At 45.9% G+C, this 17483-nt stretch overlaps 1 protein-coding gene across 2 annotated transcripts; it reads left to right on the forward strand.

The window, feature by feature from the left end:
- Window positions 1-294: 294 nt before the first annotated feature.
- On the forward strand, window positions 295-14991 carry LOC135240842 (matrix-remodeling-associated protein 5-like). 2 transcript variants are annotated; one of them, XM_064310835.1, is made up of 7 exons: window positions 295-892; window positions 2223-2432; window positions 2826-2955; window positions 3483-3873; window positions 4341-8762; window positions 9677-10577; window positions 11623-14991. In XM_064310835.1, exons 2-7 carry the CDS (start codon window positions 2254-2256, stop codon window positions 13529-13531), a joined length of 7932 nt encoding a protein of 2643 aa, XP_064166905.1. In that variant the 5' UTR covers window positions 295-892; window positions 2223-2253; the 3' UTR covers window positions 13532-14991. The 2 variants fall into 2 exon arrangements, with proteins under 2 accessions (XP_064166905.1, XP_064166904.1); XM_064310834.1 differs by having other exon boundaries at window positions 296-892; window positions 2220-2432.
- Window positions 14992-17483: the final 2492 nt, after the last annotated feature.

The raw sequence follows: 17483 nt of genomic DNA on the forward strand, positions 1-17483 counted from the left end.
AGAGAGAGAGAGAGAGAGAGAGATCCCTTGAGCTGCCATGATGTCAGCATTGGGGCATCTGGCATGTTACTGTCACACACTGTAAATAGTCAGGCAAGTTGTATCATTGAACACCTTTTTGTGTTTGTGTGAAGTTGGCTTTCATGTCATCACAGGCCTCCAGGGGTACTACATCATATTCTGAGTGAAACTGTTTGACCAATTAGACAAACGTTAAAACTGTCAATACATGCAATTCATGTAATTACATTTCAAATTCGCATATAAAGTATCGTATGTGAAATTTGCGTTATCCTTAGTGGAGTGGGGGTAATGATGGGTACTTCAGTCTGTTGGTTCACACCTCTTACATTAAGTTTGATTGACCCCGCCCCTCCTAGAGCGCTTCTCCAGTCTAAAAGTCACCAGCATTTTGAGAGTCCGGCTCTCGGTGGTTCAGAAAAGAAGTGAAGAAAAGTGCTCAGAGCAGGAAAGCCCCATCCCTATGCACAAGTTTAGCACTTCAAACCACAACCGCTTTTGAGCACCAAAGTTTGAAGAACTACAAGAGGATGTCTTTGCCTTCATAAAAGTCATACATTTTAATGGAAGATTTCACTGGATTTATACAACTTTTTGTAAATATTCCTTCCGTTATTCTTATGTCCTAGAGAGCAGCTTTTGAAGAATAACGTCTCTGATTATCAGCACTTCTATTATTTTTCAACGAAATCCGGCTGAATCTGCGACTTTATTTTCACGATAAAGCTGAAAGTCTCTGAATGAATGTTGAATCCTTCATTCGGTTTATGTGTAAATCTTCCTTTGGATCCAAATGAGCTCTCATGGATTATAAACTTGAGCAATGATGAACTTTGACATTGTCCGTCTTTGCCGTCTACGCGCTTTTAAGGTAGCCTATTGTTTATTTATTTATTTATTCGATCGATCGATTGCAATACCTATCCTCCTTGTGTAATAACTAATCATATATTATATATATATATATATATATATATATATATATATATATATATATATATATATATGGATATTAAATGCATAGGCTATAAATATTCATTGGTTAACATAAACTCGAAGTGTATATAAACAAAACGTTATTCATTGTGTGTGTGTGTGCCTTATCTGCCTGTCTGTCGCACAGTTGCATTGATGTGCATTAAATATTTGCCTCAGTTGCACTGTTATTATATTAAGTTGTCCTTTTGTTATCGCGATTTTAAAGCCACTATAATTTTGCGTATAGGCTTGTAATTGTCATGAAGTATGTGTCAAAGTAAATACGCCCACAGTGTAGCATTATGTGGCGTTTTATTAGATATCCAAGTGGTGTGCTCCCGATGAAACGCAATGAGATACAGATTTTTCCAGCATAGATATTCAGTCATTGCATTCTGCATCAGAGCCGGTCTCGCTTCTCATTTTGGAATTAAATATCTCCCGGATATGTATCAAAGGGGTCGATATAATTTGGCTAAATTATTTTGACAATTTAATGACACTGAAAATGTGTGAACAGTTGTAAAATTTATTGTAGGCAGGCAAAATGCTAAAATGCTGTTATCTGTAAGTGCTGTTGCATTCTCATTCAGGAAATAGCGCTGTCTGCACAACTTTAGAAAGTTTGAAATCGGCCTTTTTATTCAACAATGAATTGGCCTCGATTTTATACTGTCGCCAGCTGTGTATGAGAAAGAATGGTTCTAGTCTCGTGTTTTGTTTTAACTCCAAGAGTGCAATACGTCCTGATGTTCTTTTTCATTACATTATTTCTGTTTAAATTCTGCAAACACGAAAAATATATTTCCAACAAACCTTAATCGACGTTGTTCCTCTAAGAAATCAGACCATGTGTGAAATTAGTCCAGTTCCCCCCCTCTGATCAAGTCCCTGTCTTCTCTTTAACAAGTGTGTCAAATGGTCTAAAAGCTGGCTTGCATAGCAGCAGTCAGCGCGGTGGCGGGTGTTTGTATTGGCTCCTACGGCGACTGTTGAAGGGTACATGGGCTATTTTGTCGCACTTTTGCGTGCCATTGTACTGGTAGGGCGGTAGTCTTATTTTCCCTACAGTATGTATACATGTGTTTTCTGTGAAAATGAGACTGTGGCATAGCAGTCAGTGGTACCTGGGTGCAGTGTGTGCTTCTGTAACTTAGCACGGTGTTAAATATGTTGTGTTGTACAGCATTCAATGTTGAGTGTGTGTCTTTATTGAACAGTAGTGAGAGAACTCGTGTTGCAGCATAGCTGAAGATGGGCCACCTGGGCACCCAGACTTTGGTGCTGATGATGCTGGCAGTGTTGCCGGATGCCGGACTCTCCTGCCCACACCCCTGTGCCTGCTACCAGCCCACGGAGGTCCACTGCACCTTCCGCTCCCTTCTCACGGTACCGGCGGGGATCCCCAAACACGTGGAGCGCATGAACTTGGGGTAAGCTCCACCCCCAAGAAGCACCGCCACCCAGACCTCAGAAGACTGAATGCCAGGGATATGTGAAAAAACTGAGCGTCTCTTGACATCTGTTGAATTGAAACAGCGTGTGCAGTCTTGTCCTGGTTGTGCATATGGAATATCCACTGGCAGATGAAAAATCAGGAGTTCTTTGCCTCCACTGTTAATCGCTCAGTTGACATTCAAAAACCTTTTTGTAGGATTGTATTTTTATTTATCATCCACAGCCCCCCCCCCCCCCCCCCCCCATTTTATCAAAGCCTCTGCCTCTTACTCAAACCCATTTAACAAGCTAAACACACATTCACATCTGAGTCTTCTGTTAGCAATGTGTTGTGTTCCATGGTTTATATTGTGGTTTCCTTGTTGCAGTTTTAACACCATAAATAGGATCACAGAGAGCTCCCTTGCTGGATTAAGAAAGCTGGAACTGCTGATGATGCATGGAAATGACTTGCATAGCATCCCCAATGGAGTCTTTAGAGACCTGATGTCACTGCAGGTACGGTATTTGTGATTTTTCAAATCAAACGCTTCCTTGGCAAACCAAAGCAAAAAAGAGAAATCTAATTCAATTGCCTGGTGGGGAATCAGTTATTCTGAACATAACTGAATAAAACCACTCAGTCTTGAGTCTTCATAATAGCCCCTAGGAATGTTGTCTTGCAGGACATTTCCAGTGTTTGTAGTATTTGAAAATGAAAACGCATTGTGAGAGGATTGTATTCCCTCTGGGAAATGTCCACTGTGAAGCACATGTGAAAATGTGAAATAAAAATGGATTTGATTGATTGGGTTATTGATTGATTTATCATGGAAAAAAGGATGTCAGGTACAGTTGTCATATAATCAAAAGAGTGGCATTCTGACATGCGAGTCTATGTTCCTGCTTTATTGACTAACCAAAGAAAAATATATATATATATGCTTTATAGGAGACGCACAGTATTTTACATTGGTACAGTGTGTAAGTGGCATCCTAACTCTAATGTTTCTCTCTCCTTGCCTTTCCACTTCGTGCTCCCCCAGGTGCTGAAGGTGAGCTACAACAAGCTGAGAGTGATCACCGGACACACTCTCCAGGGGCTCTCGGGGCTGATCCGCCTGCACCTGGACCACAACCGGATTGAGCTGATCCACCCAGATGCCTTCCAGGGGCTGACTGCCCTGCGCCTGGTCCAGCTGGAGGGTAACCACCTGCAGCAGCTCCACCCCTCCACATTCAGCACTTTCTCCCTGCTGCAGCACTTCCGCATGTCCACCCTCAAGCACCTGTACCTGTCCGACAACAGCCTAACCACACTTCCCAGGCAGATGTTGAAGAGCATGCCCCAGCTGGAGAACCTGTTCCTGCATGGGAACCCCTGGACCTGTGACTGCAGGTTGAATTGGTTCTTGGAGTGGAGTACACAGTCTTCAGGTAGTAATGTATTTTAAATGAGTTTTTTTTTTTGTTATTTGAGATATGTTTTTTACCTTGGCCAGTCAAACCATCTGCTTAAGGAGATACAGGCCACTGCCTTACACTATTGAAGAGTAGCCTATAAAAATATAGTTATTTCTGTCAGCGTAGGCAGAGGTGAATATGTTTGTATGTTGTGTATTTACTGGTAAATTGTTTTTACCAGTTAAAAAGACTTAATTTTTATGTATATAAAAATATTTTATGAAGGCATTTAAAAAGTCGTTGCACACTATTGGAAATGTATTTGGAAACAGGTTTAGTTTTCCAAGAAATAATTTAAGGCTTCAACTGCAAAAACATTTCACAGAACAATTTCAAATATGACAAATATAAATACTAATTTATTTATATGCACAATGCACATCTCAGTGTTTTAATGTAAGACATTGTTTTAAAGCATGTGTACCATGCTCCCTTCACAGGTGTGCTGAAATGTAAGAAGGATAAGGCTTACGCGAGTGGTCAGCTGTGCCCAATGTGCTCCTCGCCCAAACCCCTGAGGGAGAAGGACATTTTAGACCAGCAGGACCTCACTTGTAGCGGTCCCGTCATCAGTTCCCCCCAGAAGGAGACCACGCCTGAGGACAATGAAAGTGAGGTCCTGCCTCTAGAGGAGTTCAAAGAACCCTTTGGGAATATGACACTGAACCTGATGGACGAGCATGGGAATGCTGTAGACCTGGACTGTAGCATCAGGGAGCCCAGGGAGTCCACCAAGATCAGCTGGGAACACCTCAACCCCCAGCAGATAGCAGCCAACATCAGCCTCTTTCTGGACCTGGAGTGCCCTATAGATCGCAGCAACTATGAGAAACTGTGGAAGCTCATCGCCTACTACAGCGAGGTGCCTGTTCACCTGCAGAGGGAGATCATGCTGAGCAAAGAGCCTAAGCTAAGTTATAGGTACAAGCAGGATATAGAGAAAGATGCCTACTATTACACAGGGGTGAAGGCTAACGTGCGGTCTCAGCCCACCTGGCTCATGCAGTCATTCCTCAACCTACAGCTTAACCGGCCACAGTCAACCGGGAAGATGGTCAAGCTGATCCTGAACATGCACACCTCCCAGATGGTGGAGACTGAAATTATGAGGAGGCAGAGAAGGAAGTGGGTCATGATTGAGTCAAACAACCGGACTCGAACTGTGCAGAGCGTGGTGGCGGGCGGCATGAGCGAGATGGACTGCGCTGTCCAGAGCTCCGATGACGTGTCCATCCAGTGGATGCTGCCAGATGGGTCCAAGGTGCCCGCGCCATATTATAGCTCGGACAACCGGGTCTCCGTGTCCAGCGCGGGAAGGCTGGTGATAAAAGCAGTGGATCATTCTGACGCAGGTGTGTACTACTGTATTGCTCGTGTGAGGGAGGACCTGGACATGCTCCCTTTCCGCCTCTCAGTGGAGGAGTCCTCCGGCCCGCCACCCGGAGGTGAAGGAGGTGCCCGCCTGGACAAACTGGCAGGCGAGGTTATCTCCTTGCCCTGTGCCTCCACTGGCACCCCAGACGCCGAGGTCAACTGGGTCTTGCCAGATGGCAATGTGGTGAACTTCAAAGCAAACTCCACCAGGGCATTCGTATACTCGAATGGGACACTGTTTATTCCCCAGAGCCAGGTGATCGATAATGGATATTATAAATGTGTGGCCATGAACCAGCATGGTGTGGACTCCATGGCAACAAAGGTAACAGTCACACGCAAACAAGGGGGGGCATCTCGGCCCCTAAGGAAATTTCCCATGAGACCTCAGCCAGCCTCTGGCATTTCCACTAAAATAAAAGTGGAAAATGACGAAGAGTCATCTGGCGATGATGATGATGTCCAGGAAAAGGCTCCCTCAAGCCGCATTTGGCCAATGAACCGAAGGCGTGGCCAGCAGACCAACGTGCGTGGACATCCATTTAGGCAACCCTGGAGACGAGTTAATGGGCAGAGGAAGCCAGTACGGAAGGGTTCCCGTGTTGAGGAGGGGAGGAACACGGTAGATACCAGAAGAAGGGTCAGCATGTCTAACAACAAAATAGATCCTCAGAGATGGGCTGACATTCTGGCAAAGGTGCGGGATAAAAATCCAAAAACCACAACTCCTGGCTCAGACCAATCCACAGCAACAACACAAACAATGCCGCCCTTGACAGCTGCTGAAAGGCGGTCAGAATCTCATGAGAATACAGAAGGATCTTCCACTGATGATACAAGCCTGCAAGAGGAGAGACTGTATGTAATCACCACACCACAAATTCCAGTCCTGCATTCTCAGGACCACCTGGTCACCGAGCCCTCCTATACAGGGGAGAAGACTAACAACATTTACCAAATATCTGCACCCAAAACTAACATTGACTCACAGGCTGTGACAACTAGCACTCATATTTCACAGTCCACATCTGGTCCACAGGAGTCCACTTATATTGTCACAGACATAAAGAAGGTGGGGGAGTACAAGGATAACAGTTTGAGGACCAGTACACCCTACAGTGGGGCTGTCTGGGAAAGTCAGAGTGATACAATAGAAAGCAACCTGGCTGTAACAGCTCCTAATTTCCCACTCAGTACTGGGAGCAATCAAGAGTTGGAAAGGGTCAGTGATACCACAAAAACCTCACAAGATGAGGGATATCAAGGGAGAATTGAACAAACAAGTCCATCTTCGGTCAGGCTTCTTGACCTAGAGCCTAATGCAGATATAGGTGTAGAACCTAATTATTTCACCACAATAACAGCAACAACATCAATAACTTCAATATCACCACAAACAAAAATAGCATCAACATCAACAACAGCTACACTGAGAACCAAGCTGACTCATGCAGCTGATGAGAAACAGAAAAGACTGCAGTTTGGGGAGCTTACTACCACCACTCCAGCCACCCAACCCACTGCAGCTGGCAGCAGAGACACGGGACTGGGTCTGCAGTCGAGCTCTGTCCCATCGCGTTCCAGAAACCCGTCGCACTCCAGGAGGCGGTTTGGCAGCAGGAGAAGGCCTAACAGGATAAGAAACAAGATAAATAACAGCAACCCATCTGCACGCCTGCCCACCGCAAGACCACAGCTACCGTCATCCCCCATGATTGAGAGAGAAGCCCCCCAACCGACGATCATTACGACCGCAGCTGCGTCTACTACTGAAATGCAAACATCAGCAAATGCCAAGAGCATTCTGACCAAACTCACGGATCCTTTAACAGAGAGCCCGCCATCGTCAGCCAGGACGAGCCAGACGGAAAGCCAAGTCTTATTGAGCCACGGCGACAGGGCTGACTCAGCCACTAAAACTGAGACCGAACACAATGTTTCATCAATTCAGAAGGAGGCTGCTATATCGACCATCCAACCACCGCACACTTTCAGGAATACATTATCATCGATGCAGTCCTTAGAAAGCTCTGTCAGCCCGGGGACTCACAAGCGGACAGAGGAGCACGAAACAGCCACCTCGGCCCCCCCACCTACACCACTGAGTCGTGAAACTGTCACACCAGCAGCGGTTCAGGGGGAATTTACAAGCATGAGTCATCCAGCTGTTAAACCTTTTGAAGAGACTGAGACTGAAAACAGCACAGAAGACGCCAGCTCTGTGCTAAGCCCTCATAGGCCTTCAGATAATTCCCGCATGCAAACAGGAATGCTACCGGGAAGAGATACGTTTAAAATACATAACCAGCACAATTCCACAGATTCTGAGCTAACACCACCTGGGAGACAGACTACACCAAAGTATCCACTGCATCCCGTGTCCTCTCCTCCCCTGGAAAGGCTAGCAAACCCCCAAAATGGGGCTACCAGAACTCAGGATTCACAAATCTCCCAGGGTCATACTAAACCAAACCTACAAAAAGAAACCCAGGAGAGGATGGGGATATTACATCCTCTTCAGATACCATCAACAGAGAAACCATTAACATCAACAAGTTCATATCAAGGACCGGTTCTGACTAAAACAGCTACCACTGCAAAACCTAAACTTGCTGTAACTAGGGAATATAAACAAAATACAAATCTTGCCATACCTGTCAAACCAGAATTTACATCAAGTGAGGAAAAGGTCCTGTCACCCAGGAAAGATAACATCCCAGATACTACAATGAGAAAAGCCACAACAATAACCACATCAGTGATAACCACCTCCATAGCTGTCACTACGACAACAGGAAAAACAACAACTTCTACTACAACAACAGCATTGCCCAGGCTGAGACCAAATGCACCATTGCCTGAATTCAACAGGGAACAACCTAGGCTACCTCACAGTCCAAGGAATCCTGGAGGAAATTATATTCCTGACCAGCACGGAGGGAGAGCACCCAGCACCAATCAGAGGTTCCCTTATTACCCAAACAGCCGAAACCCTTTCATCATCAGCAGGCCCAGTCTCTTCGGATTACCTGATAGGACAAGGCCACCTGCCACTAACCCAACAAGCTTTTCATCAGCTATCAAACCTGGTTCAGTTAATAATGCCCAAACAACCACCACCACTAAACCCCCAGACACAACAAAACCACCAAAGGCTTTGACAGCTGCCCCAAGAACAACTTCCAGCACCACCTCGAGCACCACAAAACCAAAGACGCTCCCGTCTAAGACCACCGCTCAGCCTCGACTTGGTCAGGAGGCGAGAGTGAGACCTCCAAACACGCCATTTTCCCCAAACACAGCAATCACTCAGAATGTTTCCAGAGACTCTCACAGGACCCCAGTAGGACCAGTTCAAAGGGGCAGACCCAGGATCACCACCACAAACATCCATACTGTGTCGGTGCATGCAGAGATGGATGCTGCCCTGCCCTGCAGCTCACTGGGGGAGCCCAAGCCTTTTCTGTCCTGGACTAAAGTTTCCACTGGTAAACACAACATCTGTGTCTTTACTGTTGTTATCAGTCTAGCAGGTTCTGCATTCTTTTTTTGCAGGCCATGCAGTACATGAATGAATTTCTGTAGCAAAATGCTTTAATCCCAGGGTGACTTCCAGTTTTCTAAATTGTTTTGTTGTTGTTGTTGTTTTTGTCATAATTTGGTAATACTGGTAGTAATAACAGTGCCATTAGAAGTAGCTCTCATCAAATAATGAACCTAGGTGGAATTAATTAATCTTATATGTTTTTTCTACTAGTTATTATACTTGAAGTAGCAATGGTTGGAATATTCAATTACCAGCAGTAGTGGTATTAGCAGTCAGCAGTACAGAGGAGGAAAGCAGACCCACGTTTGCGATTCAGGCACAGCTGTAAAATCCAGTGTCCAGAGTCCTGTCCTGTGTGTTACAACGTTGACCTGTGAGTGTCCAAAGGTCATGCCCTGTCAGATAGGGTCAGAGGAAGGCACGAGTGGGGAAATAGCAAAATTCAACTGTACTCCAGCTGAAACTTGGAAAACCTAACACACGGCTCAAACAGAAGCCAGCAGTATGATGAACACGTGTCAGAGACAGCGCATGTGTGTGCCTGCTGGGTCAACAGTTCATGTGAAGGTTTCAGATTTTTGAGCGCGAGAATTAGTCAGAAGTACAGTATAAGTGCTTTTGTTAAAACTGGAGGGGGAATGAATACGTAATAAAAGCTGAGACTTGGTCCTCATTTACTAACATGTGGTCCTTTATTTGTATTAATTGTGCATAGCACTGCCCTTAACATAGTTATAACATCTATTAACAATAATAATGTTAGCAGTTATAATAATAATAATAATAATAATAATAAACTTTCAAGTGTCATTTTTTTCTGGTCTTATTATAATCTTCTCTTCTTCAACATTGTAGGAGCTATCATGGCACATAACAGCAGGCTCCAGAGGTTTGAGGTGCAGTCGAACGGGACCCTGGTTATCCGGAACGCGCAGCTCCAGGACCGAGGGCAGTACCTGTGCACGGTGCAGAACCCCCACGGCGTGGACAAGATGACGCTGACGCTGGTGGTCCTGGCCCAGCTCCCCAGGATGGTGCAGCCACAGCATCGCGATGCCACCGTGTACCTGGGGGACAATACCAGCCTGGACTGCGTGGCGCAGGGTCTCCCCACCCCTCACATCACCTGGGTGCTGCCGGACAGAGGGGTTCTCCGAGCCACCAGCAGCTCCGAGCAGCGCGTGATGCTCCTGGCCAACGGGACACTCCAGATTAATCAGGTCAACTACCCGGACCGCGGGATTTACAAATGCATCGCCAGCAACGCGGCGGGGGCCGACACGCTGTCCGTGCGCCTGCACGTGGCCGCCCTCCCCCCCATGATCCAGCAGCTGAGGCAGGAGAACTTCACCCTCCCCGAGGGCCACGCCCTGCACGTCCACTGCACCGCCAAGGGCGCCCCGCGACCCAGCATCCGCTGGGTTGTCTTCGACGGCACGCAGATCCGCCCGTCGCAGTTCGTCAATGGCAACCTCTTTGTCTTCCCCAACGGCACGCTGTACATCCGTAGCCTTACGCCCAAGGACAGCGGGAACTATGAGTGCATGGCCAGCAACGCGGTGGGAGCTGCCCGCAGGACAATCCGACTCAACGTGCGGAAGAGCACCTCCATGGCCCGCATCACCTCCACCTCCCCGCAGCGCACTGACGTCTCCTACGGGGGCAACCTGCGCCTCGACTGCCTGGCTTCTGGGGACCCGGGACCCCGAATCATCTGGAGGATTCCCTCAAAGAAGCTGGTGGATGCCCACTACAGGTGAGTAAAACCTTACTGGCAAACAGCAGGGTCTGAGTTAATCTCCTTTGTCTGTGCCAGTTACTATGAGCTGTAATAATAATAATAGTAATTATTATTATTATTATTATTATTATTATTATTATAAGGCTTTATTATCAAATGCAAGGAACTGCACACTACAGAATTCAAAATTTAAGGTATTCTTCTAAAACATCCCGTTATTTGTAAAAAAAAAGAACCACAAAAATAAAATTTTACTTAAAAAGTAAATGCTATAATTTTTTTTGCTGAAACAAGGCAATGTGCCTTTTTTGCCAACCAATATCACAGTAAAGCTGTAGTTCTGAAAATATAATCGTGAGCTCGCCAAGTGAGTCAATATTTTATACGCTTTCAAAATTAATATTTTACGTACGCATGGGAAGTAGTGGTGTTTGCACATTTTGATTTAACAGCGATTAAAATCTTTTGATACACAAAAAAACTCCATAATTTTAAAAAAAATTTAAAATTTTGACCTACCCAGTGCAAATACATAAACGTATTTATTTGATTAGATTTATTTTAAAGGTATCTGATTTACACAAAATCTATGTTATCTTATGCTGATGCATACTGTAACTCTGCAGTAACTGTAGAACTGAGTGCCTTCAGGAGACATGTTTAATTAACTGAGTGTAAGAGAGAAATCTTGTGCTCAGCGGTTGGGCTCTTTGAAGCCAGGCCAGGGCCTTTCAGTCATGGTCTGGCCTGCTCTGCGGGTGACAGATCTGATCAGCCTCTCACCTGGGTAAAGCGATGGTGAGAGTTCCACTTCTCTACACATGGCATGTGCAGCTCCGCAGCTGTCAAACTGTCAGGTCCCCCTCAGGCTTCAGCAAACTCTTGCTAAGAAAAAATGTCTCTGTGGTCTTTCAACTGTGTAGAATTCGATCTAGCTCCATGCACATATTTAACTTTACGAATTAAACTGGAAATGACAGAAGTGGTGCAGAGGTGCCTTTCTTCCTATGCCATCAGAAGTGGAATAATGTGTTTTTTTTCCTTTTGCTTTGTTTTTCAGTTTTGATTCCAGGATCAAAGTGTTCAGTAATGGCACGCTGTCAGTCCAGGCAGTAACAGAGAAGGATGAGGGTGATTACCTGTGTGTGGCCAGGAACAAGATGGGGGACGATTACGTGCTCCTGAAGGTCAGCGTGATGATGAAGCCAGCCAAGATCGAGTACAAGCAACTGTCCAATCAGAAGGTGTCGTACGGGGGAGACCTAAAGGTGGACTGCATTGCCTCTGGCCTTCCCAACCCCGAGATCCGGTGGGGGCTGCCAGACGGCACCATGGTGAACAGTGTCATGCAGTCAGATGACAGTGGGGTACGCACTCGGAGGTACGTGGTCTTCAACAACGGGACCCTTTACTTCAACGAGGTGGGAATGAAGGAGGAGGGAGACTACACCTGCTACGCTGAGAACCAGATCGGCAAGGACGAAATGAAGGTCCATATCAAGGTGGTGGCCGATTCCCCAGCCATCAAGAGCAAGACATTCAGCGTCGTCAAAGTGCCCTATGGTGATTCCGTCGCCTTGAAGTGCAGCGCCAAGGGAGAGCCGACACCGGCCATCACCTGGCTGTCTCCCACCAACCGAATCATCCCGCCAGCATCAGACAAATACCAGGTACACAACGACGGGACACTCCTCATCCAGAAGGCCCAGAGGTTTGACAATGGAAACTACACCTGTATGGCCAGGAACACAGCCGGGCAGGACAGGAAGATAATCAGGGTGGAGGTCCTGGTGTCTGCACCCACAATCAATGGGCAGAGCGGTGTGGTGAGCACTGTCAGGGAGACAGCCTTCAGGGACCAGCGCAAGCTCCTGGACTGCAAGGCAGAAGGGACACCTATCCCCCGAGTCATGTGGGTCCTGCCCGAAAATGTGGTGCTCCCCGCGCCGTACTACGGCAGCCGGATAACGGTCCACCGCAATGGCACCCTGGACATCCGGTCCCTGAGGAAGACAGACTCGGTCCAGCTGATATGCATCGCCCGCAATGAGGGTGGCGAAGCCCGGCTGGTGGTCCATCTGGATGTGATGGAGATCGCAGAGAGGCTTCAGCTCAGGAGCCCGAAAACAGAGAACCTCTTGCTCACCATTGGCAGCCCCATGGCAGTCAACTGCTCCGTGGAGGGCAGGCCGACTCCTGAGGTAACATGGATCCTCCCCAGCGGGTCCCTTCTCCTTAGCGGCACCCAGTTTTCCAGATTCTTCCACAGGCCAGATGGCACACTGCACATCAGCAACCCCTCTCCGTCCGACGCTGGAATTTACCGATGTGTTGGTCGAAACCCGACCGGACACGTCGAGCGCGCCGTCACCCTGGAGCTTGGGAGAAAACCGGAAATCAGCAATAAGTACAACTCATTGGTGAGCATCATCAATGGAGAGAACCTGCAGCTGCACTGTCTGTCTGGCGGTACACCATTGCCCCGGCTTACCTGGACCCTCCCGAGCGGGCTGTTCCTGACCCGGCCCCAGAGAATGGGCCGTTACGCTGTCCTGCAGAACGGCACTCTCACGGTCCAGCAGGCCTCGGTCTACGACAGGGGCACATACACCTGCAAGTCAGCCAATGAGCACGGCTCGACGCTGATGACAGTGCCCGTGATCGTGATCGCGTACCCTCCCCGCATCACCAGCGGCCCCGCCCCGGTGACCTACGCCAGGACGGGCGTGGCCATCCAGCTGAACTGCATGGTCATTGGCATCCCCAAAGCAGAGGTGGTATGGGAGTTGCCTGATAAAATGCAGCTGATGGCTGCCCATCAGCCCCGGGTCTTTGGAAACAAGTACTTACACCCGCAAGGGTCCCTAATCATACAGAACCCATCCAGCAGAGACACAGGCTTTTACAAGTGCACTGCGAAAAATGTAATCGGGGTGGACACTAAGGCCACGTATGTACACGTCTTTTGATCAGTGAAGAGGTTCAGGTTGTCCCATGCCCGAGAAACTGCGGAACACAGTGCAGAAAATACTGTCTATGCAAAATTTATATATATATATTTTTTGGATACTTTGAAGTAAAAGTAGCCAAACTCAGCTAATCAGTGTAAATATGTAGTCCTTTAGATAAGAAGCACAGGGATTCAAAGTCAAGCCATATGTTGTTATTATCTGCTCTGGAAAGTATTGGTATCACAGTATTAAGGCATGGAAAGTAAGCAGAAATATACGACAGAAATATACAATTAAATTATTAGATGGACTGGAAATTGACTACCAAATGTATATGAATGATGGCGTTTAAAAAAAAAAAAAATTTGTTTAAAAAGATAATTTTCTTAGTTTATTTCTGTTACCATAGCTTAATAACATTTTTCTGACAATGACAACTCGTCAAATTGTATCAATAATTACAGATAATTTTTTTTTTGTTATGTCGGTAACTGTTAATCTAAATTAGATGGTGCTGAATCAAAAATGTGATGTCTTAGAATGCCAGACAACTTCAGGGATCAAAGCAAGAACTGCCATTACAATGCACATCACAAATATTATAAATATGCTCTAGTTCATTACCAAGGAAAGGAAAAATAATCACTTGGATCTAATCCAATGAGCATTTTTATACATCAGTATTTTAATTTCTTTCATTAATTCACCATATTTTACTCACACCTACAATATTCAAGAGTGCCTTTGTTATTACATAAGCCTATTTGACAGTGCATCAATAAAAGGGCATTTATTTCTTCAGGTTACAAATATAGTTACCTTCCTATGACCAGTCAGTTTGGTCAATGCTCTCCACAGTGCCTTAACCTGTTCATTAATCTATCACCTTTCTTTGAGAAGATTAACAAGACTCCCACCACACCCCCCCATACCATTCTTTATTACGACTTCTTCAGGTCTTTTCTGCCGTGCACAGAATCAGATTTGAGAAGAACCGCCCCGCCTCCACATGAATATTCAGTGTGTTCTCTGTTTCACCTCTTCTCATTTTCACCAGGATGAGAGAATGAAATTACACAAGACAGGCCTATTTTCCCCAAATGAAGGTGCATTGCTGTTGAACCCAGCTCTCTGCCTGATTTGTTGAAAAGACAATACATATTGACCTGGTTGATTAACTATGAATGGTATATCCCCTAATATTTTTTCCTTGTGGATCTGCCTAAGGGTCTGAGGGGGGTCCTGAATCATCTGTGTCACATTTCTTTATACCCAAAAGGAATATCTCATGCCATGGTCAGTACTCCTGCTTTTTTAAATTATTTGTCTTTAAAAGACTCTGATGTGTAGCTATGTTTATATGGTAAGTCTATATAATGTACATCTGTAAGAAAGAAAGAATCATGCTCTGGGAGTTCTGAGCAACTGCTATATTTTGAATAGTTAGAATTTTTTAAATAAAGAACAAAATGAATTCAGTGTGGTGGTGTTGTCTGTTTCTGTGAGGGAATGGGTCACTCTCAAATGTGTCATTGTAAAGCATATATAACATTTTCATGAGCAACAAGAGAGCAAACCTGGCAGATTTAGGAGCATGTTTTTTTAATTTAGAGCTGTCCTGCCCTCCTCTCTGCTATTGAGAGAAGTGGTCTGCCCCGTGTCACAGTTTGTTCTCTTCAATTACAGATTTGTTTCAGATTTGTATGGTGATCAGAATTGAGTTTCATTCATGTGGGTGCAACGTGTTGGATTAATAAATAGTCAGAAGAAGAATAAGAAAATTCATCTGAATATGATTTACTATTCTGTTTTATTTTTAAATATTTTTGCACCGTGTCAGCGTTGTGTATCATGCTGCTCGCTGTGTGTAGCAGCTATGGAAGGAAATCGTTCTTTCTTGGGAACTGGAAAGTTTCCCTTAAGTAGTCAGCTCTGGCAAAAAGAGAAAATGATTTCAAAATACATGACCCAAACTCTAACCCAGTGTTACACAGGCGCCTGTCCCCATTTATGCGCAATTATATTTTTCACTTTTACTTTTCTATTGTTTAAACGCACTTTTGTAAAAACACATTACGGATTCGCCGCACATCTGTGCACTGCAAAGGGCAAGAGAATGAGCTGAGGGAGCATATTTTGAGGCCAAGAGACCCCAGGGAGCCCTGGCCGTGTGTGCTGCAGCAGGGCTGCTCCTGGTGGCGGAGACCCTCGCCAGACACCGCTGCGCTTCCTGTTCTGCCCCCGTGCCAGGAGCGCTGTCTGAGGCTCCCGCGTGGTGCTAATGTGTTTACCCGAACCCCTCTGCACGGCTCAGTTGGGTCGCCGTGGCTACAGATTAGAAGGCGGGCCCTGATTACAGCTCCTTCCTTTCCCCTCCTTTTCCCTGCAACAGCGCTTACTGTAATAAGCTAATGGTAATTGTCTGGGACTTTACCCAATCGGACAGAGGGGCTAGGGGGAATTGAGCATGGAGGAGTGGATTAAACAGGCTGGCCTCACCCTTGCCAGGCTTGTATCCCGGGTACATGCTGGTGATGCGCGTCACCACCAGCCAAGTGAGACAGAAGGAAATGACCCAAATCCGGCAAAGGCGTCAGGCAGCGGAACAGGTGGCACCGTGCCAGCATGTGAATGGACGCTTTGTATCGCCATCTACAAAATGATGCAGTGCATCGTCTCACAGCAAGGACCGGGTGAATCATAACCAAAACAGGTCCATCTGAACCATCTTAACCATAGATTTAATTTTTAAGGCTTGTAAGACAGAGTGATTTGCCAAAAATCCTATTTCAGCAGGAGTACAGAACACGGCAGATGTTAAAGACCAAGAATGCCAAGTGTGAGTCTAGAATCTAGTAAAGAATGGCAGGTTGTTCTGCAAAGCTGCTTACTGACATTTAGTTCTGGCTGCTGCTTCGCTGGCCCAAAAAACTATTTTTCGGCCATGGAGGGAGGGAGGTTAGGGCACGTTGGAATGGAAAATCCGAGTGGAGCATGGAGGCTAAAGGAGTGGTTGTGCATGTGTAACTCTCTCCCACACAGAGACAAAGAATGGACTGCACAACCTGACCATGGCACAGCCTTTTCTTTCCTGCCCACAGTCCTCTGGGCCAGCCTTCGCTGGCCAGCTGTTCCAACAGAGGGGAAGTGGCTCCACAGTAATAAACAGAGAGGTTACCACAGTCTGAGAATGTCCCACTGGCATGAGGACCTGAGGGCCAGGCATGGCCCAGACGCCCTGACTCCAGCCACACACAAGGCCCTGTGGTCGTATGGGTCCTCAGGTACAGTGTGTCCTGCTTCAGTGTCACCCAGCTTGCAAATATGTGAAGTTTCATGAGTGTAGACTTTTTTTTACATGACTTAATGTTGACTCTTAAGTTAAGAATACAGTGGAGTGCGTAGCTCTAGGTGGAGTGATGATTTTGTTGTTTTTTGTTGGAAAGCATTATCATACAACATTATCATTAAAGTAATTCTTCTTGGAATGTTTCATTTGCAAACTATCCATAGCTTCTGCAACTGTAGAAGACTCATTCTTTGGCACTGACTCAAGATGCATTCCCATAACAATATTTCACCAAGTGACAATTTGGGTGACAAAAACTATTTGGCACATTCAGCACACTGAGGAAGGCCTAGGCCGAAACGTTTGTGCATGTTGTGCCTTCATACATCCATGCAATAAAACAATAGTTTATAATATTCTAGTGAGTGCTGTCCATTTCTCTCTTTCATTTATAGTTTATGGGATCTGGCACCCTACAATGAACACGCTTGAGTGAGCATGTTTATTTTGTTGATTTATAAATAATCTGGGCCATAACATATCAGATGCTAATCTTCATCTTTAAGATGATGATACTGTCATATCTTGCTGTACAACTTCTTAATGCTAATAACGTCGCTCTGGATAAGAGCGTCTGCCAAATGCCTGTAATGTAATGTAATGTAATGTAATGTAATAAGA

Source organism: Anguilla rostrata, chromosome 15, assembly GCF_018555375.3.
Source record: "Anguilla rostrata isolate EN2019 chromosome 15, ASM1855537v3, whole genome shotgun sequence".
Lineage (NCBI taxonomy): Eukaryota > Metazoa > Chordata > Actinopteri > Anguilliformes > Anguillidae > Anguilla > Anguilla rostrata.

Bases quoted from the DNA above. Each gene is read 5' to 3' on its own strand.
- LOC135240842 (XM_064310835.1), top strand. From the start codon at position 2,254: ATGGGCCACCTGGGCACCCAGACTTTGGTGCTGATGATGCTGGCAGTG. The intron at 2,956-3,482 runs GTACGGTATTTG...GTGCTCCCCCAG, and splicing joins GAGACCTGATGTCACTGCAG to GTGCTGAAGGTGAGCTACAA. The intron at 8,763-9,676 runs GTAAACACAACA...TCAACATTGTAG, and splicing joins CTGGACTAAAGTTTCCACTG to GAGCTATCATGGCACATAAC.